Source organism: Ruditapes philippinarum, unplaced genomic scaffold, assembly GCF_026571515.1.
Source record: "Ruditapes philippinarum isolate M1 unplaced genomic scaffold, ASM2657151v2 ctg1685_1_1_1_1, whole genome shotgun sequence".
In the NCBI taxonomy this organism is placed as follows: domain Eukaryota; kingdom Metazoa; phylum Mollusca; class Bivalvia; order Venerida; family Veneridae; genus Ruditapes; species Ruditapes philippinarum.
Window position 1 is genome coordinate 172,474 of NW_026860356.1, and position 23,660 is coordinate 196,133.

Sequence of the window (23,660 nt, forward strand, 5' to 3'; positions counted from 1 at the left end):
GATGTTAATTACAAGAATAATCAGTGATCACATGTGTCGCCTCATGATAGCCATAACTCAGCAAAATATCATTGAACCTAAGAAACTGTGTAATATGCACAAGAACTTGAGCTATCAATCAATCATGTAAAGTTAAATTTAAATTGCATTAGTGGTAAAACAGGAGTAGTCCGGACAAATTTCAAAATTAAAATCATAAAAGGGCCAAAACTATCTGACAAAGATTAATGAACCGCAAAATGTTGATGAGATGCACAACCAGACATGGCATTGATCAGTCCCCTAAAGTTTCATAAAAATGCACCAGTAGTTTCTGCAGAGTAGTCCAGACAAACTTCTGTGTAGCTGGCAACAATAAAATATTCAAGGACAATAACTTAAGATCATTCAAGTGAAAAGTGAAAACTTGAGTATTATGCAAAAGTAATTGACCTACCAATAAATCATGTAAAGTTTCATTAAATTTGCATATATGGTTATGAGGAGTAGTCCGGACAATCTTAATTTACACCCTTTTTTATTCAAGGGCCATGATTCGGCCAAATGGTATTCAAAAAAAATAAAAGTAAGATAATACTGTTAATAGGCTACTCATGGGTGATACAATAATACAGAGAACCCGTGTAATATGCGCAAGTAGTGGACCTACCAATTGATCCGGTAAAGTTTTTCGTTGAAATTGCATTAGTAGTATAAGAAAAGTAGTCCGGACAAACTTAAAAAAAATAGAAATAATTAAATGGCCATAACTCTGACAAATTTCATTGAACCTTTTAAAAAGCCGATTACATGCACAACTGGACTTGCTACTGATCATTGTAAAGTTTGAATGAAATTGCACCAGTAGTTTATTTTTGAGAAGTAGTCCGGACAGCTTCTGTATATCTGGCATCACACAAACTACCTTTTTCTTTCATATTTGCATATCTTAAGTAACATCACTTTAAATAATAAGAATATCTTATTTAAAAATAATTAAATCACATAAACCTATGATCCACCCACTAATTTTAATCTTAACAGAACAAAATATAAAAATGTAGTTTGATACATAAAAAAGTATAAAAGGAAAGATGTTTTAAAATAAAGGGAGGTAACATGCATATATATTGTGAGGAAACATATTGATAAATTTATACATTGTAATCTCCCTTTGTAAGGAGTGTGACATTGGACATGACCCGAGAAAGTTCACACCTGCGCTCTGCACATCATCTCAGTAATATTTTTATTTCTGCCAAAATTATTTATTTTCTACAATCGGTTTATAAGATAAAGAATATTGTAATTGATACAAAATAACTAAATGTGACCTTGACCTGAGGAAGGCCAACCTTCACTCTGCACATGGTCTAATTGTGGTTAGCATTTCTGCAAAGTAGTTTCAATTTTCTTCCACTGGTTCAAAAGATATAGACCAGACACGAAAACTCCTATGTAAGTATATAAATCAATTAATCCCCGGGACGGGGTCAAATTTGATCTCAGTAAGCCCGAACCTGTGTTCTTCAAACCGTCTCATTATATGTATTTTTTCTGCAAAAAGTTTAAATTTCTTTCTATCTGTTCAAAAGTAACAGAGCGGACACAATTGATTTTGAAATTGATACAAAATGACTTAGTTTGACCTTAACCTTGACCTTAGAAAGGTCAACTCTGCGCTCTGCACATCGTCTCAATATTGTAAACATTTAGTTTCAATTTCCTTCCACCGTTTCAAAAGTTACAGACCGGAACGAAACCAGTAAACAGACGGACGGACAATCAGGTGCACAACATTATACGCCGATATGTTGTTTCAGAGTTATGTCCCGGACAAGAAAAGACGAAAATACATCCGGACTGACAAAATGGCGACTGTATGTTCACCCTTCGGGAAGCATAAAAACAGTGTTTTCTATGAACAGAGGTTTTTATTCATTTGAAGATATCTTTGTAAAAACCAATTTCATAATATAAGGTGTTTATAACAGAGCGTGTCATATCGTACTGTATGTTATTTGTTATCATAAATAAAATAAAAAAGAAAACCTGGCGGGCATTTCTCTCCAATCTTGTAAATTGTATATCTTCCAGGAATCCAACTTTCTGTGTCTAGTTTAGTATCATGTCGCACTTTAACACATAGCTTTATTTGGCTCTTCTTCTGCTTTGCATGTTTATTTTTTTTAATTCTCATATCTAATACGCTCTGTGTCCATCCACGACTCTCAGACTCTGGACACCCGTATTGTGACATAGGAATTGCAAATGGACCCGGAGGCCATAGACTTGCCTTGTCCTCTGACCCTGTTAAACAAAAGGGTCATTGTATTTTTATTTGTAGAAGGTTGGGCAACTGGTCAAAACTATTAATCTTTAGTGTTTTTTTTTTCAACCTAGATTTCATTAAAATAACAATAATAATATAGTTTATATTGTACTGCTAGGGAAATATATTCAAGCCAATGCGGTTCAGATCATTCGTGTCAATAGCACGAGCTTCACCGTGACTATTCAACTTAAGATGTCTTTTAGTTATATGATATACCTATATATAATATCTTTATCTATAACGCATATCTTATCCTTTAGTTTTCAAAATCTAATAACACATATTGATTCATCACAATATTATAAAAATAAAAGATAATTGACGTTGTGTACAAGGTCAAAAACACGCAAAACAAATAAGGAATAATAAAATTGAAATGTACTTTAAATAGATACATGTAAACGTATACATATTTATTTTTTACCTTTGCTTATATTAAGCGCCTCGCACAAGACATTGTCCGATATTTGTTTGCATCTAGAATATTGAAAGTTCGTATTTTCCTCAACAAACTTCTGCTTTGCTAAAAATGGAAAGAAAATCTAAACATTACCGTTGAATGGAATTCGATACGATTAAAATCAAAGGAAACAAAATATATATGTCACAGGGTTAGAAAAATGTGCAGCCTGACCGGGACTCGAACCCGGGACCCTCGGAATACCGTACCGCGGCTCTACCGACTGAGCTATCCGGCCGCTTACACATTTTCTCCCCTATATAGTGAACAGCTTTGAACCGTGACATACTCCCCCTGCTATATAGAAATGCGTCCTCGAATTTCACATAGTTACAGAGCAATGTGAATTAAACTCTAATCTGTATTCAGTCACGGCCCCACGTTGGGCGCCATTTGTCGCAGTCCACTCTTACGATATGGGAAAGGTGCTGCTAAGAGGTTCTGGGCTTGAGGGTTGCTATAAAAATACAGAAATACGCTCTCAGAAAATATTTATTATCGATGAATACGAAGTCTGGCTCGCGCCATGAAAATCTTCAGTAGGAGTGCAAATACAAAATAATGACAAATGACATAAAATCATGAATGGCAAAATGTAGAATAACAAGTATGGGATCAATACAGACATTCATATTTACCTATAAAAATACAGAAATACGCTCTCAGAAAATATTAATTATCGATGAATACGAAATCTGGCTCGCGCCATGAAAATCTTCAGTAGGAGTGCGCATGCGTGAAGGTACTTAGTGCGGAAATAGAATATTTAAGATTGAGGCCCGTACCAATGGTTAGAACATACTTGTTAATAAATGAATGAATGAAGAAATGAATGAATGAGTAAATGAATAAAAGGATGAATGTATGGAATATAGGAAAAGGACACAAATATAGGACTTCACATAATCTACGGTGTACAATACGGGACATACATTTACAAATAACATCTAACATTAATACATCAATATGACCCTGCGACATATACATCTGAACTAATAAGATCTGTGAAAACTATACTGATAGTTATTTTATGATGAACTATATTTTAGGTAGAACGGAAAAAAATTCTTAAAAACATAATTTTGAATTGATAACCTTTACTTAAAAAGCATGCTCCTTTTTAATAAATGTAATTACCAATTATATGCAAACTCATTGACTTTCTTAAGTTTTTTTTTCAAAATTAATATTCAGAAGAAGACAAAACTTTGACTGAATTACAGGCAAAAAAAATGCAAAAAAATCAGTAGCTACCTTTGAGAATGATTTAATGAATATATCAATATAAAAACGAACTTCTACACCAGGTGTCACAATGCATTCAACATTTAACTTTCAGAAATGTAATTAGCCTGTACATCTTAAAATTCTGTTCTGGCAAGGTTTGAAATCAGATCGGCACTAATAATATCATTTGACGACTTTTAAGCTTTACTGGTGTAAAAAACCTCGGTAACCAATTTGTGCATATTGTTATTATTATCAGGAACAAAACGGGTACTTGATTGGAAACACCGATCCCCCGTAAACTTTCTTGATAGCTTCCTAACTGTAATAGTGGCAGTTTTAAATGAGATTCGTTCGGACATATAGCGATCACAATTTGGCCGTAATAAGGAACATGTATTCTGTGGGTTTGTATAGTTGGGATGTAAATGTAATAGGATGGGTATTTACGGTAATCTAAGTTAACAGTTAAGAGTTACTATCTTTCTTACTTATTGCATGGTATATACATTATCATTCTCAACCAATCAAATTGTTGCAGTGAATACTGAATTGTATAAATAAGCTGACTTTGGCAATGTTAGCTAGGTTAGGTACTGTACCTACTCTGGTCAGTACAACAAGGCTTAGCCTTGAAACATTAAACTGGACTTAGTCCTAAATACAAACGTTTACGTTTATTATAATCGACCACATATAAAATATATCATAAACATAATCTTAATAAAATAATAGATATAGTTATTCTTTATATAAAACTAAATATAATTTGATTTGTATACTCATTCAATTTGTTAGGGCTTTTCATATATTAAAAGCATTGATTGAAATTGTATTTACTAGTTGTTGTTGTTTAGTCCATCATCTTTATAAAGTGACACTTACATATAAATCTACTGAGCCCTGAGAATTTACTCCAGTTATAACTTGTGATCGTTTGGTCTCCGTGTAAAGCATTGATTCTCATTAGAACCTGACCACTATTACATTGGTGCCGTGACCATAGAATTCAGTGCTTGCATAGAGACCATACATGTATATAAGTCATATATAAATTAATTTTAGTTTGTATTGTATAAATAATACAACTTTTACAGTGATGACATGCCTATATACATGTAGATCTACAAAATTTGTGTATTGTTTAGTACATACTTTGTGAATTGTACTAAATATTACTACGTGTAGTAATTTGAGAATCTATCTCATTTTCAATCTATATTGCACTATAACATTGGTTTCATAACTGGTGACTTTATATAGTGTGTTCTTTTTCTTGTTATTATTTTCATTGTCTTGTGTACTAGTATAACAAAGTACAGACATTGCAAATCTGAAATACATGTATAAATGGAAGAAATTATATAGGGCATTATTCAGAAGATGTGTATAGATGTTGGACTATTCAATACAATAATAATATAAATCTGAGATAAAATTAAAATAAGGAATAAAATAGGGTAAATTAAAATTTAGAAGTTTAAAAAAAAAATACATAGGATATATTTGTAATTTAGTAACATAAAAATAATAAATACATAGTTTAAAGTAAATTAGAAAACTATAAAATAACATACTATGTCTTAAAAAAAAAAATTTTAAACAAAAAAAGAAAATCGGTCAGTATTTTTTGTAATTTTGGAAAGCAGTTTTAGGATGGAATATTATGAATTGAACATTAATATTAGCATTCTGACTACACCTAGCACGAGAATTTCAAACACTCATTCACCACTTTATGTAGATTCATTTCCTTCTAATACAAGGCAAAGGGACACAGCACATTTACAAAGGTATAGTGAATCTTTTGATGATAAATTAAGGTCTCCATATTTGAAAGAAAAATTTGTGTTTTCCCCTATCCATAAAACTGAAATTGAGGGACATTTGAATACACCTGAACAAATTATTTATAACAGGTATAATTCAGATATGCCTACGCGTACACATGTACAGTCACCGTTAGTTTCTAAGGGTAGTAATGAAGGGTTGTTACGAACCAGTGATGGCTTTGTTTTATCTAATTCAAACAATGGACCACAACATCAGCGCCTAGGAAGGTTTATCCCACAAATGCGTTCAGTAAATTATGAAAGAGAGGAAGATACAATTTCTCAAAATAAATCTTACACAGTACCAATAGTTACTATAAGAGAATATAGTGATGTTAAGCATTCACTTCATTTGACTACAGCACCAGGAGATTTACTACACCAATCACCATCAGCACTTATCAAACACCATTAACGCATACATTACCTCATATGTATAATACAAATATGGGACAGACATCTCAACAGTGTATACAAACAAATGCTGCATACATGACACCTCATACACAGTCAAGCTATATGCCCATGCCTAGTAACATGCCAGTATTTAATTATAATACACATGGAATCATACTAGTACTCATTCAAACACAAATAGAAACATAAAACCAAACAAATTCGATGATTCTACCACTGAATGAACATATTATATAATTCATTTTGAACGTGTTGCCTCCTGGAATGAATGGAATGAGCAAAAAAAGGCATGCATGTTATCCATCAATTTAAGGGGGGAAGCCCAACGCTTACTCTCTACATTAAGTTCCCCTCAGTTAACTGATTATAATGAATTAAAACATTAAAACGAGCCCTGACTCAAAGGTTCAGTCCACAAGAACGGGAATTGGCATATAGGTGTGAATTCCGAAACAGGAAAAGGAATTCTGGGGAGTCTGTATCAGATTATGGATATGCATTAAGACTTATAGGACAGAAAGCATTTCCTTTAATGCCCCATACGGCACTCGAATCTTGTATCATTGATCAGTACATTCATGGTTTGGGTAGTTTTGAGTTACAAAAACATGTACAGTTTTTACATCCAACTACTTTAGATCAAGCTATAAGTGCCGCGGTAGAATATGCTGCGTTACAGGGGTCACTTGATAAAAGATCAAAACCCGTAGATGACAAGGGGGACTTCTCTTCCATTGAAAGAAAATATAGTTTCTTCCCTTAGGCCATCAAATATGAAAACTGATTGTAATCTTGAAGATTTACAGCAAATGTTATCTTCTTTGTTAGATCAAAAACTTGAACAAAAGTTTAATGAAAAAATGTCTATGCTTGAAAACAAATACTCGGATAATGTTATAAAGAAACAAAACATATCAAGTCAAAATAGCCCTTCACGTAATTCACGTGCAGATTCATCTCCACACAATAACAGACGAGTAGGAATTCAGAATAGATCCCCAAATCATTCCCCAAATAGGAATTTAAGGAATAATTCTAGGAATATTTCCTGTTCATATTGTAATAAACTGGGACATACAGAAAGTCAATGTTTTTTCAAAGAGCGTAGAGATATTTTCTGTATTTTTTGTAAAAGGAAAGGCCATATTGAGAGCCGTTGCTTTCTAAAACAAAATGCTCCCTTACAGGAAAACTAGACCGGACTGGGGTTGTGGCCAAAACTTCAGTCATTTGTAAAAATACTAGGCCAATATGTGACATTACTATGACAAAATGTGACACACAGTGTTCACAAATTAGTGAAAACACTGAAAACACAAACCTGATAAATGTTAGTTTACCAGAAATTGAAAACATAAACATTGTTCCGTTAAAAGTACTTTAACGTCTGAACATTCAAATACAAATAAACAAAACACTTTGTATAGGAAAATCCCGGAAATAACAATTACTCCACCCGAATTAAGTCCTACTCCTACTATAACAGAGACGAATGCTCAACGTGACTTATGTCAAAAACTAGGACAAGAGTGGTCGAGAAATGAAGGTCAAAATGTATATTGTGCAAATATAAATGAACAAAGTACGAGTACATGTACACCATTAAGTTTGAAATTTAAAGTCACTGATTTAAATCATATTGAGAGTAAGGTTTTACAACAGAATAATGTTGATATAAAAACACCTCAAAGTTTAGGCCAGGAAAAGGAAAACATTGTTTCTGATATAGACAATAAAAATAAAACATGTTATTATGTAAAAACTGCTATAGGGCAGGTTAAGGGAGGAATGCTTATAGATTCTGGAAGTCCAGTTTCTATTATTTCCACCAAGTGTTATGATAGACTCAAACATAAGCCTAGGTTAGAACTTGTTAAAATGCCTTTGTCTACAGCAAATGGAGTCAGGCTGAAAATTGCTGGAAAATGTATGATTACTTTTGAAATTGAACATCTTGTTTTCTGTTTTGAGTTTATAGTTGCGGATATTGAGGAAACAATAGGCATTTTAGGCATTGATTTCTTCGAAAATTATAATGTCAGCCTGAAAGTACACAAACGCATGCTAAAAACTAGAATGGGAAAAGTGAGATTGGATAACTTTATCTCAAGAATGTGTGCAAAGGAACAAATAACAGATATTCCTCATAAAAACAAACCATTGCTACACAACTACGATCATGACAATTTGAATAAGTTAAGTGCAACACGAAAGTACTGGTTTATAGATAAAAAAGATAATGGTAAAATGATACTTCAATATACATTTGGCAAGAATCAAAGTAAATCTTTTGAAACATTAGACACAAACTCTGCGTCAATATTTTAAACATATTTATACTTTGAGAGAAACAAGCAGTTACTTGTCCAAAGCAAAATAATTATGCTAGAACTGATGTCATGGATTAAAAGAGTGAAATGTTACTTAAAAATGACCATGTCTAACCAAGACTTAGACTAATGTATGGAATGGAATGTACAGAAAAATACCAAGTTTAAATCAACACGACTTTAAAGGAAGATATATGGATATAAATCATTTATCATAAAATGTAATATATAGTTTACATTAAATAAATCTTGTGATGATGATAATACATAGTTTGATTTTAAACAGCAATATTCATGTTGACATATGGAATTGAATATATGTTCCACATTGTACGTCTGAAAGATAAAGAGTTTAGAATTGTCATTTATTTTTTCATTATGTTTATATGAATATTAATTCTTGTTTAATTTTTCAGACTTCATATACATGTACATACTCAAGCCAGTTGTAACACACAAAACACTGCTAGTAATGGTGAAACATCATTTGGGCTTCACATTGTTTTCCATAATTCCACTACGGCTAGTGGGACCCAAAAATTTAAAGGTATCTTACAACAGGCTTTACGATTTATCCAAAAATTGGACTGTTTGTTGTTAAAGTTTATGAAATTTAAACTTTCTTAATTGTAAATTCAGACCTAATATGTAATGTTTTGTAAGATTACTAGTTAATTTATGTCTTTATTATTCAACCATTTTTATGCTAATAAATTTTTTTTGATTATTTTATCTTATACGACAGGGAATTTTTAATTTTAAATTGTCATATAAGGGGTTTTTCCCCTTTAAATTAAATGGGAAAAAATCATTCCTTCCCTTTTTTTTAATTTTTCAACAAACATGGGTTTTTGTTTTATAAGGAGGGACGAGTTAATAGATGGGTATTAGGTAATTATTAAATTAGAAGTGACTATTTCTTTCTTTGATTGCATGGTATTTAAAACATTATCAAATGTCTCAAAAACCAAAAAAATCCAAATTGTTTGGCCCCAGAATGGAACATACTTGAATTGTATTTTAAAAGGCTTTACTTTTGTGCAATGTTGCCCAGGTGAAGTTTCACTTTTTAATAAACCCGGTTTTAGTTACAACAAAGGTTAAGTTGAAACAATTTTTTAAACTTGACTTAGTTAAAATTTCAAATTTTAACGGTTTCTTAAATTTAAATGGGACCCACATTTAATAACATGTTTCTTTTAGAAAGATTAATGTTATTTATAATAATAAATAGAGTATATTTCTTAATATAAAACTAAAATAAATTGTTCAGTATACTCATTCAATTTGTTAGGGCTTTTCATATATTAAAAGCATTGATTGAAATTGTATTTACTAGTTGTTGTTGTTTAGTCCATCATCTTTATAAAGTGACACTTATATATAAATCTACTGAGCCATGAGAATTAAATCCAGTTGTAACTTGTGATCGTTTGATCTCCGTGTAAAGCATTGATTCTCATTAGAACCTGACCACTATTACATATCAAAAGATTAAATTGGGTTGTATATAAGAGTTGCTTTCTTCCTTTTTTACTTATTCTTTGAAATACAAAATGGTACAGTAAACTTCACTTATAGCGAACACGGTAATAGCGAATTTCCGGTTATAAGGAACACTTTATTTTTGCCCGTATTTTGCCCTTCTTTATTTAATATAAAAATATACGGTTATAGCGAACACGGTTTTAAGGAATTATCGCTTATAAGGAACTCATTTTTAGTCCCAATTCTGTTAAAAGTACAGAAAATTATACTTTTATAGCGAACTCCAAATATCGGCTATCCATAAATATATCCCGCATTTTCAACTTTCTGTGTCATAGGCACGAATTAAAATTCGCCCGAATGTGACGTTTATTGTTGTCTGTACTTGAATACAGCTATGAAAATTAATTTGTATAGCAGTGGGTAATAGTTTTCTATTTAGGATATTTTAAGAATGAGTTATTGTCACCAAGATAAAATGGTTATTCCATTAATTGTATTATTTCTTTTCTTTAATAGGTTTGCTCGAGTAAAATAATTATGATCATTTATAATCGGTTTTCAACATAATCACACATTCTTGCTAATCCATTGAAAACTTCAAAGTACGTTTGATTGAAATAAAAAGAAATCTATATCTTTCATAAGTAATAGTCACCCTTAAAATATAATAAAAGATATTCAAAATAAAAGGAAGGAAAAAGGAAAACCTTGTTTATTCTTAATCATGGAAGGATAACGAAAAACACTGAGTTTAGAAACAAAATATAATATTTTATGATGTATTGAAATAGAAAGTAAAACTAAATTTATATATATAGTTTATACTATATCCTATATCAAAAGATTAAATTGGATTGTATATTAATGTTGCTTTCTTCCTTTTTTACTTCTTCTTTGAAATACATAATGTACAAAAATGGTACACTGTATTTATTTATTATTCATTTTGAAAGAAACAAGTTAACACATTCAACCTTCTCTTCAAAAGAATAATTTAAAGTTTTCAAAACTCATTGTCTTCTATTGTTTGAAATTTGAAAAGAAAAATCTTCCAAAATACATATGTATGACAGAAATATATGTGATTATTCTGTAGGAGCAAATGAACAAAGCGGCATGCACAAAAGCATTGTTAAACGGTTCGATGCATGTTATTTCTTATAAATGCCGAATCTTCGTATGGTTTACTTTAAGCAGACTCGATCCTTTGCCCTCTGCTTTATCTTATTTTCATTTACGATATAGACAAATTTTCAACCTAATTTAATTAGCACTTTTGTTGATGAAACAATTCTTTATCTAGTTATTGAAAACCGCAAATCGCTGCTTGACAATTACTTTTAGGCATCAAAGTAATAACAGCAAGGGGACACAAATGGCTGATAAACTTTCATCTATCTAACTTTAAAGTCAATACAATTAGCATGTAGAAAACTAAACAGTTATCACCAATTGCTCCAAATACCTAACCAAACTATAGATGTAATCCAGAACTCGGCAAATTTTGAGTTTTTCCAAACTAATCTTCCGGTACTAACAAACTTGTATCGTGCATTAACGGTCACAATTGATAAGTCAACCCAGAAATGTTAAACAATGAAACGGCATTTCATGAAGTTTTAAAGTTAAAGGATATATAAAAATACTTCTTTGAGAAAACTTTTTGTTATTTTATGTTTTTGGGAAGTTGGCGGCCTAGCGGCTTAACGGCCCAGCGGCCTAACGACCTGAAATTTCAATGTTGTAGAAGTTTGGGGAAAAAATGAAAAAGTCTGTCAATTAACTTTTAAAGACATATCTTATTATTTGAAAGCTATATAAAAGAAAAAATATCACATTAAGAAAGTTTTTCTTTTCTCTAGCAACTGACAGCCGAAAATTTTACAGTTGTAGAAAAGTTATAAACATGATAAAATGGGACTTTATGAAGTTCTTAAGACTATTCTTGATATAAAAAAGATAATTTTATATAAAAAGAAACACATCTTTTAGAGAACTTTTTTATTGGTTTAATTTTTTTTATTTAATCATTTTGTGACGTTTGCGGCCTGGCGGCCCAGCGGCCTTGTGACAAATAATTTGAATGTTGAGGAAATGTTATATAATCAATAACTCGGAATTCAATGAAGTTCTAAAGACAATACTTGTTACTCAAAAGATATATAAAAAGAAAATATCACTTTAAGAAAACCTTTTTATTTTATCATTTTTTGTGAAGTTGGATACCTAGCCGCCCAACGGTGTAAAATTTTACAGATATAGAAATGTTATAAAAAATGGTATTAAATGAAATTCTTGTTATTTAAAAGATATAAAAAACAAAGAATCATTTTGAGAGATCTTTTATCATTTTTAGTGAAGGTAGCGGCCAAACTTGTCATATATATCGTTAGCCTAAGATTTAGGCGTTGATATTTTTTGCTTATTCATAACATACGCGTTATTTCAATCTCGTTCGTGTATTTGATAATATTGAATCAATAATTATTATTATTATTTATTATTTAATACCGATCCCTGGTTGTAACCAGAATATAACATTTATAAAAGTAAAATTATTAAACAAAGAGGAGAAAACTCTTGAAATAAAGATGCTAAACTTATGAACATTGTCATACATGATATGAGTGTAACAAAGAACAATTATCTCAAGTTTAAGGAAGATACCATTTATGGTCACAAAAAAGAAAAATGAATTTTAAAAAAAAAATTAATATATATATACCATTTATAGTAACAAAGAAGAAAATTAAAAGAAAAATTTAAGTAAATTTCAAATTGAAAATGAAAAAAATCATGGAAACCTTTGTCTTATTAATGTAATCACATATGAAGTAGGTCTTAATAATGAACGCCTTTTTTAAATTTGAAGTAAATCCATGGAAAAATTTTAAAAAACTAAAAAAAATGAGTAAGAAAATTTAAAATGTTATGGAGGAGATAATTCTGGAAATATGAACGCTAGATTTAAAACCCTTGTCACATTATTAAGATATGGCAGTTTGAAGGAAGTGCTTTAAAAGTTTATAAAGAAGTTTCACAAGCTAGCACTGGCAAATTTTTCCTTTGAGACAATTTTTTCGCGGCGAAAATTGCCTGTCTGTATTTTATTTTCAAATAAGGCAATGGTACTACATGAGATATATAGAAAACATAAACTATATACAACTTTATTTTGGTAGCTACATTTTTATCACATTGACACATGCAACTTATATAATTTACAGTCAGTAGTTATCATAAAAGCTTGCAGCTCAGTTACTATAACATTTGCCAGGTTAGGTTGGGCAGCAATGTTCCCATAAAATCTAAGTCAGTTGCATGACAATGACAGCAGAAACACATTCTAATGTGCTGCTTTAGCTTGCTTGGTAAATGCCGTGATTTGGCTTGAAGACATCTGTATAAAAATAAACATGTTTGAAAGAAAGAAGAATGAAGAAAAGAGTACTAAAGAACTCTAAACTAAGATAATGCAGCTAAAACTCACATACTTTTCAAGTGTAAAGTAATCAGTATAAGTTACCTAAAGGCATTTTGAATGCTTCTTGACTGAATCTTTATTATTTCACAGTCATTTGCAAATTGTAAATGAATGTTTCTGTGAGAGCTTTAGACAAAACTGAAATTTGGTTTTAAGTTTCAGAAATGCCTTACCCTGTCAAGCTTCAAATGTCAAATAATTTCCATGTCAATTTTATGTTTTTGGGGCCATAATTAGGTCAGATTTTATTGGCAATAAATCCCCCACCCCCAAAAAAGCAGCAAAGAACCCTTCACTCTATAACTCACAAATTCCTTGGATCTTTTTTTCTTAACAATAAATACCGGCAAGTCGTCAACTGCAGAACATAATTTGTCACTATTTCATACCCAACTGCTGATTTGATTAGCGATAATCTTAAAATGCCGCTATTTATTGTTTCATACTGAATATTAAGACCAATTATCCAGTTCATATTCAACAAACTGCCAAGTATTATTACACCAATTAGTGTCATATTTATCAGCTGATAAACATGTAAACATACCATGAGGTCAATGTATTAGACTGTGTTACTGTTCATAACAATATTTTATTCGGATAGGAAGTAACAAATATCAACCAGTCAATGACCCACAAGAAAAAGATTGTGTCGCTGTGTTTTGGGATAAGAAGCGGTAAAACGGAAGTTGTAGATGGAAAACCAAATGTGTAGTTTTCCATTCTTAATATAGCAAATGCTAAATTTAGACTGGAGATACCAAAAGTCATATTTTTCGTAAGTTTGAGCCAATCGTGATTTTCTTGACCCAGTTAAATAATTTTGGAGCCAATTTGCTCATTGGCTCCTGCAAGCGCGAGCTGTTTGAGTAAAATGTTATAATTTCTAGAAAAAAAATCTAAGTTCAAAGGTAACAAAATTCTGGAAATAGTCAAACTAGAGTATTTAACCTTCTCACAAATGACTTGAGTAATAGTAAGACACACACACACACATATTATATATAACTTAATAGTAGATACATTATGTACGGTGGCACAAAGGTGACATGTGTGTATTTTTATTTATCTCGTGGCCACGAGTAACTAAGTCGTGGCCACGAGATAGCTTAGTCGTAGCTACGAGATACTATGTCGTGGCCACGAGTAACTAAGTCGTAGCTACGAGATACTATGTCGTGGCCACGAGAAACTAAGTCGTGGCCACGAGATAGCTAAGTCGTGGCCACGAGTTACTAATTCGTGGCCACAAGTTACTAAGTCGTGGCCACGAGATACTATGTCGTGGCCACGAGTTACTAAGTCGTGGCCACGAAATAGCTAAGTTGCGGCCACGAGATACTATGTCGTGGCCACGAGATAGCTAAGTGGTATCTTATTTGAAATCACAATTACGAGTTCACAGGTTCGAAAACTCCAGCGAACTCCGCCAGGAAACTCAACTCTGCGCGTGTTGAGTACATTGAAGCAGGACTGTTTTGAAAACGTTTATGATAAATGGGTTGCCCCACACTGACAGTGCCTCGCGAAAAACGGTGAATACTTTGAAAAACATTTTTAAAAATCTTATAACGTCATGACGTTTATGACGGCGTGCGCCGGGTATGTATAGGTAGCATTTTTTAAATTTTGATAACTTGGTCAATTTTGGAGGTATTTTTATTTTATTTCGCATAGACACACATAAAAGGTGTATTGACTTTTTCCTAGCTGGAGGACTCTATTGTATTATAATTGATTAAGTAACAGACTTTGTCTACGATATTTTTGGACAACCCTCGTATAATGAATTTTTTTAAACTTAACAACTTACTTTTACATGCAACATTAATCTTTGAAAATACTGTAGATATTCACTTTGAACTTGTTAGAAAGTCACCTTCAAATGCCCATCCGACATTTATTTTGACTGGCAAGTTTGTGATCGAATTGGTCTGTTTGTACATACTACGGCCTGGTAACCTTATTTATACGATAACATGAGAAGGAATAAGTCCTGGTTTATTTTATTTGTAAGGGACATTGCCCATGGACAGTAAATAGCTTATAAGGTAAAATGCTTTTCTGATGAATAATTTAAAAGGATAAGCCATGGTTAATGTAACCCAGAAAGATCATTGCACCTGATCAGTAAATGACATCTAATAATTTCGAGGTCATTTGGTCAAAAATCAGGGTCACAGTGACGCTAAATGTAAAATTATTGACAACTCATTAAGTTGTATAAATGGCACTTTTACAGGCTGGTGAAGAAGGGGCATCCTTGTACTATAGCACATGTCTAGTTAATTAGGGAATTTCACATAAATGGTGTTATCTGATTGTTTATTTATCTCGAGGCCGCGACTTAGCTATCTCGTGGTCACGACTAAGTAACTCGTGGCCACAACTTAGCTATATCGTGGCCACGACTTAGTTACTCGTGGCCACGACATAGTATCTCATGGCCACGACTTGGCAATCTCGTGGCCACGACTTAGTTACTCGTGGCCACGACTTAGTAACTCGTATCCTCGACATAGTATCTCGTGGCCACGACTTAGCTATCTCGTGGCCACGACTTAGTAACTCGTGGCCACGACATAGTATCTCGTGGCCGCGATATAAATAAAAACACACATGTCACCTTTGTGCCACCGTAATAATGAAACAAAGAAGAAAGATCTTTTTTTTTCATCAAAATGCTAAGTTCAAGGGAGGTTATTCTGAAAAATGTTGTGCTAGAGTTGTAAACCTAAACACATATGATGGAATTATGATTAGAAACATATATTTCTAGTTTTATAAAAACGTTTTCACTACATTTTATGTAGTGACAAATATTGTTATATTTGCCATACATTAAGCCTATTTGTTGCAACCCTTTTTTTCAACATAGGAAGCAAAAGAAACAAGAGGGCCATAATGGCCCTGAGTCGCTCACCAGAAACAACTGCTTTTCAGTGTTGGAATGTAAATATTTTCTAATATTAAATTTGACCATAGAAAATGTTTCAACAATAATTTGAAGAAATGCCATGATCTGGGGCATTAAGGCTTTAGCTTAAACGGGGCCAATCAAATTAATATAAGCAAACTTGATAAAAGATTACCCAAGAATGCTACATACAAAGTTTGCTGATAATCCATCAATTAGTTATGTAGAAATAGACGTTTTAAAGTATTTCTATTTTTAGTTTAAGCGGCCCTTAAAATGGGGTTAATCAAATTAATATGAGCAAACTTGATAAAAGACTATCCAAGAATGTTACAGACAAAGTATGGTGATCATCCATCAATTAGTTCTCTAGAAATAGACATTTAAAGGTATTTCTTTTTTTAGCTTTTGCAGCCCCTAAATGGGGGCCAATCAAATTTATATGAGCAAATTTGATAAAACACTACCCGAGAATGATAGAGACAAAGTTTGGTGATCATCCATTACTAAGTTCTGAAGTAGAAAATGTTTAAAGGTTTTTCTATTTTTTGCATAAGTGGCCCCTAAAAAGGGCCAATCAAATTTATATGAGCAAATGTGATAAAAAAACTACCATAAAATGCTATAGACAAAGTTTGGTGATCATCCATCAATTAGTTCTGTAAAAATATAGACGTTTAAAGGTATTTCTATTTTTATTTTTAGCTTAAGCGGCCCGTAAAAGTGGCCAATCAAATTCATATGAGTAAACTTGATAAAAGACTACCCAAGAATGCTACAAAGTTCAGTTAGTTCTGTAGAGGAAGAGGTCTAAAGTTTTTTTCTATTTTTTAGCTATACAGACCCCTAAAAGGGGCCAATCTAATTAATATGAGCAAACTTGATAAAAGACTACCTAAGAATGCTACAGACAAAGTTTGGTGATCATCCATCAATTACTTCTGTAGAAATAGACATTTAATGTATTTCTTTTTTTAGCCTTTGCGGCCCCTAAAAGGGGCCAATCAAATTGATATGAGCAAACTTGATAAAAGACTACCCAAGAATGCTACAGACAAAGTTTGGTGATCATCTATCAATTAATTCTCTAGAAATAGACATATAACGATATTTCTATTTTTAGCTTAAGTGGCCCCTAAAAGGGGCCAATCAAATTAATATGAGCAAACTTGATAAAACACTACCTGAGAATGCTACAGGCAAAGTTTAGTGATCATCCATAAATTACTTCTGTAGAAGAGAATGTTTAAAGGTTTTTCTATTTTTTAGCTCTTCAGACCTCTAAAAGGGGCCAATTAAAATAATATGAGCAAACTTGATAAAAAAACTACCCAAGAATGCTACAGACAAAGTTTGGAGATCATGCATAAATTAGTTCTATAGAGATAGATGTTTAAAGGTATTTCTATTTTTTAGCTTTAGTGGCCCCTAAAAGGGGCCAATAAAAATCATATGAACAAACTTGATAAAAGACTTCCCCAGAATGGTACAGACAAAGTTTGGTGATCATCCATCAATTAGTTCTGTAGAAGAAAATGTTTAAAGGTTTTTCTATTTTTTAGCTCTTCAGACCTCTAAATGGGGCCAATCAAAATAATATGAGCAAACTTGATAAAAAACTACCCAAGAATGCTACAGACAAAGTTTGGAGATCATGCATAAATTAGTTCTATAGAGATAGATGTTTAAAGGTATTTCTATTTTTTAGCTTTAGTGGCCCCTAAAAGGGGCCAATAAAAATCATATGAACAAACTTGATAAAAGACTTCCCCAGAATGGTACAGACAAAGTTTGGTGATCATCCATCAATTAGTTCTGTAGAAGAAAATGTTTAAAGGTTTTTATATTTTTAGCCCTAGAGACCCCTAAAAAGAGGCCAATCAAAATAGTATGAGCAAATTTGATAAAAGACTACCCAAGAATGCCACAGACAAAGTTTGGTGATTATCCATCAATTTGTTCTGTAGAAGAAGATGTTTAAAGGTTTTTTTCTATTTTTAGCTCTGTTGACCCCTTAAAGAGGCCAATTGGAATGACAAGAACAAATTCAAATGTGACTGTCACAAGGATGCTACAGACCAAATTTGAAGTAAATCCGCCCAGCAGTTTCAGAGAAAAAGACGATTGTTGACGCATGACGACGGACGACGGGTATCCTTCTTTGATACTAATAGCTCACCCTGAGCCTTCGGCTCTGGAGAGCTAAAAAGACATAATCTCCAGACTGCCATCCATCCATCTATCAAGTTCCATAAAATATTTTCTGAACTTTTTGTGTTATCGCGGGATTCAGTTTATGTGTTAAAGTAGCCATATTTCAGTCTATTATTGCCATATCAAACCAAAATTTTCAACATAGGAAGAAAACAAGACGTGCATAATATCCAGACTGCCATCTGTCCATGTATCAAGTTTCATAAAAATATTTTCAGTTATTTTTGCATTATCGTGGGATCCAATTTTGAGGACGGACGGACAGACGAAGAAAAGACATACAGATGGACAGAAAAACAGATAGACGGACAGACGGACGGAGGGTTAACCTTAAGTCTCCTCCGGTTAAACAGGTAGGGGACTAATAATAGCTCCGAGGCCACGAAACAACAGAACCACGATGGCGAGAGGATGAAAGTCCGATGACAATTATACGATATTATACCAAGTTTTCACCATCGAAGTTTCGTTTTTTGTTTGTTTGATTTTTGTTGTAGGTTTTTTTCGACCATCATTAATTCGTATTTAACGTTGTTTTGCGCTATGTGTGTCTCGCGATGGTCCTAATGGGACATCGTGGAAATCAGAAGAAAACTTTCTGGAACAATATTTCCCTTGTTTTGCGTTTATTTGGGGCATGTTCCACCTATTTCTTTAAGAAAAATGCATATTTTTTCGGCTGCAAGGTCGCTTGAGAAAAAAAACTTTCTAAATGTATTTTTTTTCCTTTGATATAACTGTTAAATGATAAGATATGTCTTTAAAATTTGATTAAGAGTCGTTTTTTAATTCTTTTCAAAACGTTAACAACATTAAACTTTTAGGGCGCTGGGTCACTTGGCAGCCAGGCCGCCAAATTCACAAATTATATACCTTTTAAATATCAGGAAATGTCTTCATAAAGTGCCGTTCTTGTCATATTTATAACATTTATATAACTGTAAAATTTCCGGCTGCCAGTCACTAGAGAAAAACAACTTTCTTAATGTGATTAATTTTGTCTTTTATATAGCTTTCAAATGATAAGATATGTCTTTAAAAGTTAATTTAGAGTCGTTTTCCAGGGCGGACAACTTCACGCCGCTTGGCTTATGGGCCGCTAAGTTGCCAACAGCACGCCACTAGACCGCTGGGCCGCCAAATTTACACATCTAATTTATCAAGGATAAAGTACGAAAGAGTGAACGTATAATGAAAAATAACTAACATTTTTTTCTAGATCGTCCATCTCATGGGTAATTCATGTATCGTTTATTCATCTATTTCTTGTATTTGCCGTTGTCATATTCAGAAACGCATTTCAATAGGAACTTGATCTTTTAGGCAAAATACAAAACGAATGCGCTAGAATAGTCTCGGAGTCGATCAACAATTCTAATTCTAATGAAAATATTAATAATAGCGTAAAATGGGAAACTTAAGAACATGTTACAATCAAAATCATTTTTATTTTATGCTACAAAATTAAATAAGGTGTATCGCCTATACCAGACCAAACAGCCATTCGGAATTCAAAAGACACAAGTGGTATAATGGCCTGCATATTTTCTAAATAGTTTCATTTTGTTGCTGGGGGATTGCGTTTAAAGGTTGTGGCATCAAAATTGCAGCCACCGTTTATCCCTGCGTGATCGTAAGATGCGATTTGAATAACTGGAGTCTATGGATCTCTTAACTCTAGACGGTGAGATGGTTTTGATCCCCGATATTGCTTTAAGTTTGTAAGAACCGAGGTTGTCCAAAATCATCTTTCCTGTTTCGGTGCCATATAACCTAAATTGTGTTGATGAGCCGTAAAACCAAACCAAAATCTCTCTGAGAAAGTGTTTAAAACTTGTTTTCCTTACTGCAATATGTGAGCTGCACGTTTTTAGTAGGAAAACCTTGATAACCATGACGTTTATGTAAACAACTGTAAATTCATGGAATAATTTCAAAAAGGCAGTTAGCAGTAGTACGCCGTACGACTCGGGTTATTGTTACAAACCATCGCTTATAGAGGACCATAAAACAAACCAATATAGTATACCGAACTTTCCGACATTTACAAGAATTATCTATCACGTAATAAGCAACCTAAATCATCTTTTTTCGGTATTTCGTATCAAGAAATGCAAGGTTGTGCAAGAAATGCAGCCTTCGTAAAAGCATATCTCAGTCACCGGTATGTGAATGCGGATAAAAAGAAAATAAGTGTCTTTAACTTTTAGAATGTCGATTCTTTGATACAAATGGACAAAAATATTACAATGCTTAAAAAATTATGCTACGTTTCAATGAACATCACACTAGTTTTTGGCAACCCATACTGGCCAGTTATTGATAATCTTCAAAGATGTTTATACATATATCTTCGGCCTGACGGTCAGACAACACATCGCTTTTTAAATGTTTCTTTTCTTCCTATTCATTGATGTACATGTACTTATTAGCCACAAGCTTAACCAAATGTACATTTGCCGTGTCGGCCTTATTTTAAGGATTCTGTTTTTCTCTATTTTTTGTCAACGTGCAATGACTACATATTTACAACATCATCATATGAATATATGTATGGGGAGTGTTTATAATAAATGAAAAGTCATCAATTTAAAAGCACCAACTTCCTAAGGGGATAAACTTCAGTTGAGAGTTCGAAATTGAATTTCTTAGTTTCAAAGCTTCTTTGATATATTTGCAAACACTTATTGATACCTTTCTATTACTAAGTAATTCAATAAATTGAAACAGAAATGGTCTGTTATAATAGTAGCTTTTAATATATTTTCTGCGTAAATCAACAAATCTTAAACATACACATATGAAATGATACTCATCCTCAAAATCTAAAATAAATCAGCACTAAAAATATCTCCGTTCACGAGGAATGTTATATGTGGCATACTTTCCTGTTTATATCCTAAGAGGATTAACAGTTTTTATTTCAAGATAATTTTTGTAATAAAGGCACGGTTTAAACTGTTTGCAAATACATAAAGTAGGACTCCGAACTAGAGGAAGATTTAATCCTAACATTTGAATATATAATTGATTTAAATTGTAATTGTATAATGTTTATATTCGGGAAATAAATATGTTTATACTAAACTTATAGCAGCATATTTTTTACAGGACATTTTATTCTGATAATGTATAATAATTATGTTTGTTAATTATCAGAGACATTCTACGTTACAAATTTTTCCAGGATCGACCATAAGATTATTTTACATAATTATTATAAATTTTACAGAAATATTTCATTAGATATAGCTTCACACCCTTTGATTTAAAATAGATTTTATCTTACCTGTTTCTAAAAGACAGATAACGAAAATACAAAATATAAGTTTTCCGTTCATTATAAGTAAACTCTGATAACTAACACTAAAAAATTTCATCATTGTCACTTATTTTCGTAATATCATTTGTTTGCTCCATCTTGACGGAACAAGATCAACTGGCAGAGTAATACTAAGACCAGCTTTCTGCCCGGGATAAGGTCTGACATTTTATAATGTTGAATTAATAATCGCTTGTCAATTATCAATAATGATATTCAGGAACATTGCAATTATATATTGTCAACAGACTGCCAAACGCGTTAAAGCGCAACATTATTTTTTTGTTATAATGCCACAAATTCATTTACAAAATTCTGTTATGATATTTATATGGTCCTTTAGGACAATAATGCAATTATAACTAGAAAAGACCGGAAGCTGCTTAACCCGGTTTATATTTGGATGGTTTGGGATAAGCTGTGTTGTTTGTAACAGTATTGTGTACAAAAAAACAAAACGATTGAAATGAATAGCGTCTAGAATATTCTCTACTGGCTTTGTTGGAATTGTTCTTGAGTGGCGAACGTAAAATATCGCCCAATATGTCTGTCTTGTTGGTAATGTGATGCAGGTATTTTCCAGATTAAATACAACTTTAATCGGTTTAAAATCTAACGTTAGAGACGATTCTGAAAAGGTAGTGAAACCCCAAATCATTTCCAAGGACATTTCGGTAATAGTTTTATGTTAAAAATCAAATTGAAAAACCACCAAATAAGATAAATACAACCGTTATCTATATTAAATGGTAATTTACAACATTTTTACATTATATTATCATTATATTATGTTACATTTCAATAAATGTGGTTGCATGATATTATAAATGTTTAAACTTTACGTCATTATGTCGTTCCGCACGTGTTTGCAGTGATAGTTTTAAAGAGCGCATGTTTGGTACAAAATGTGTCAATATTTGGAACATCTGGGAAGTCCTTTTCGTTGAAACTATTTTATTACCGGTAAGAATTAATAAAAGACATCTTCACAAACTAATTTCAAATTGGTAGAATATGGAAACGTGAAAGGGCCTCCAATAATTAAGATATTGATGTGTAAGTCAACTGATTTTAATATGATTTAATTAGATGTTTTAACAAAAATCTTTTTTTTTCATCCACTAAGGTTACAAAAAACATTTATTTCCTCTATTGCAAAACATTTGTCTTTTTGACAAACATTCGCCTGGACAAAATCTCAATTTGAGAAAACTGACTAAGAATGACAAAAACTTGTCTAGTCTTAGTGAAAGAAATGAACAGATTTGTGTTAAAGCATCTGCGCAAACAAAAATTAGTCGTCTTACACCTCATGATCGCACTAAATGGAACCTTTTAACGTAACCCGATAAAAATGAACATTTCACAAAGATAATAAGTTATACTTGTTCTACTATTACACAGAAATAAATTTAAGTCGAGGATTCTAGGCATAATATGAAAACAAAGGAAGGAATAAAAGTGATTTAAGGATAAATACAATTTTGATTTCTCATTAACTGCTCGAATTAAATGCATTTATCATATTACTATTTCTTGATCTGTCTGTTATTGGGATGTGTATGAGTTCCTCGTCGGTGATGTTATGCTCAGATCCAGGAATAAGTCCCAAATGTGATTGATAGAACAAATAACGCAGAACTATAGAACAA

The 23,660-nt window shown here is 32.2% G+C and overlaps 1 protein-coding gene across 2 annotated transcripts in view; it reads right to left on the bottom strand.

Moving 5' to 3' along the window:
• The window catches only part of LOC132759785 (uncharacterized), a 71,229-nt gene extending 49,116 nt beyond the window's left edge, over positions 1 to 22,113 (bottom strand). For both annotated transcript variants that reach the window (XM_060751634.1, XM_060751633.1), the window contains exons 1-3: positions 21,976 to 22,113; positions 2,739 to 2,837; positions 2,032 to 2,289 (exon numbers count right to left, since the gene is read on the bottom strand). In XM_060751634.1, the coding sequence (XP_060607617.1) occupies positions 2,032 to 2,289; positions 2,739 to 2,837; positions 21,976 to 22,069 (451 nt within the window). In that variant the 5' untranslated portion in view covers positions 22,070 to 22,113. The remainder of the gene's footprint in view (positions 1 to 2,031; positions 2,290 to 2,738; positions 2,838 to 21,975) is intronic.
• Positions 22,114 to 23,660: the final 1,547 nt, after the last annotated feature.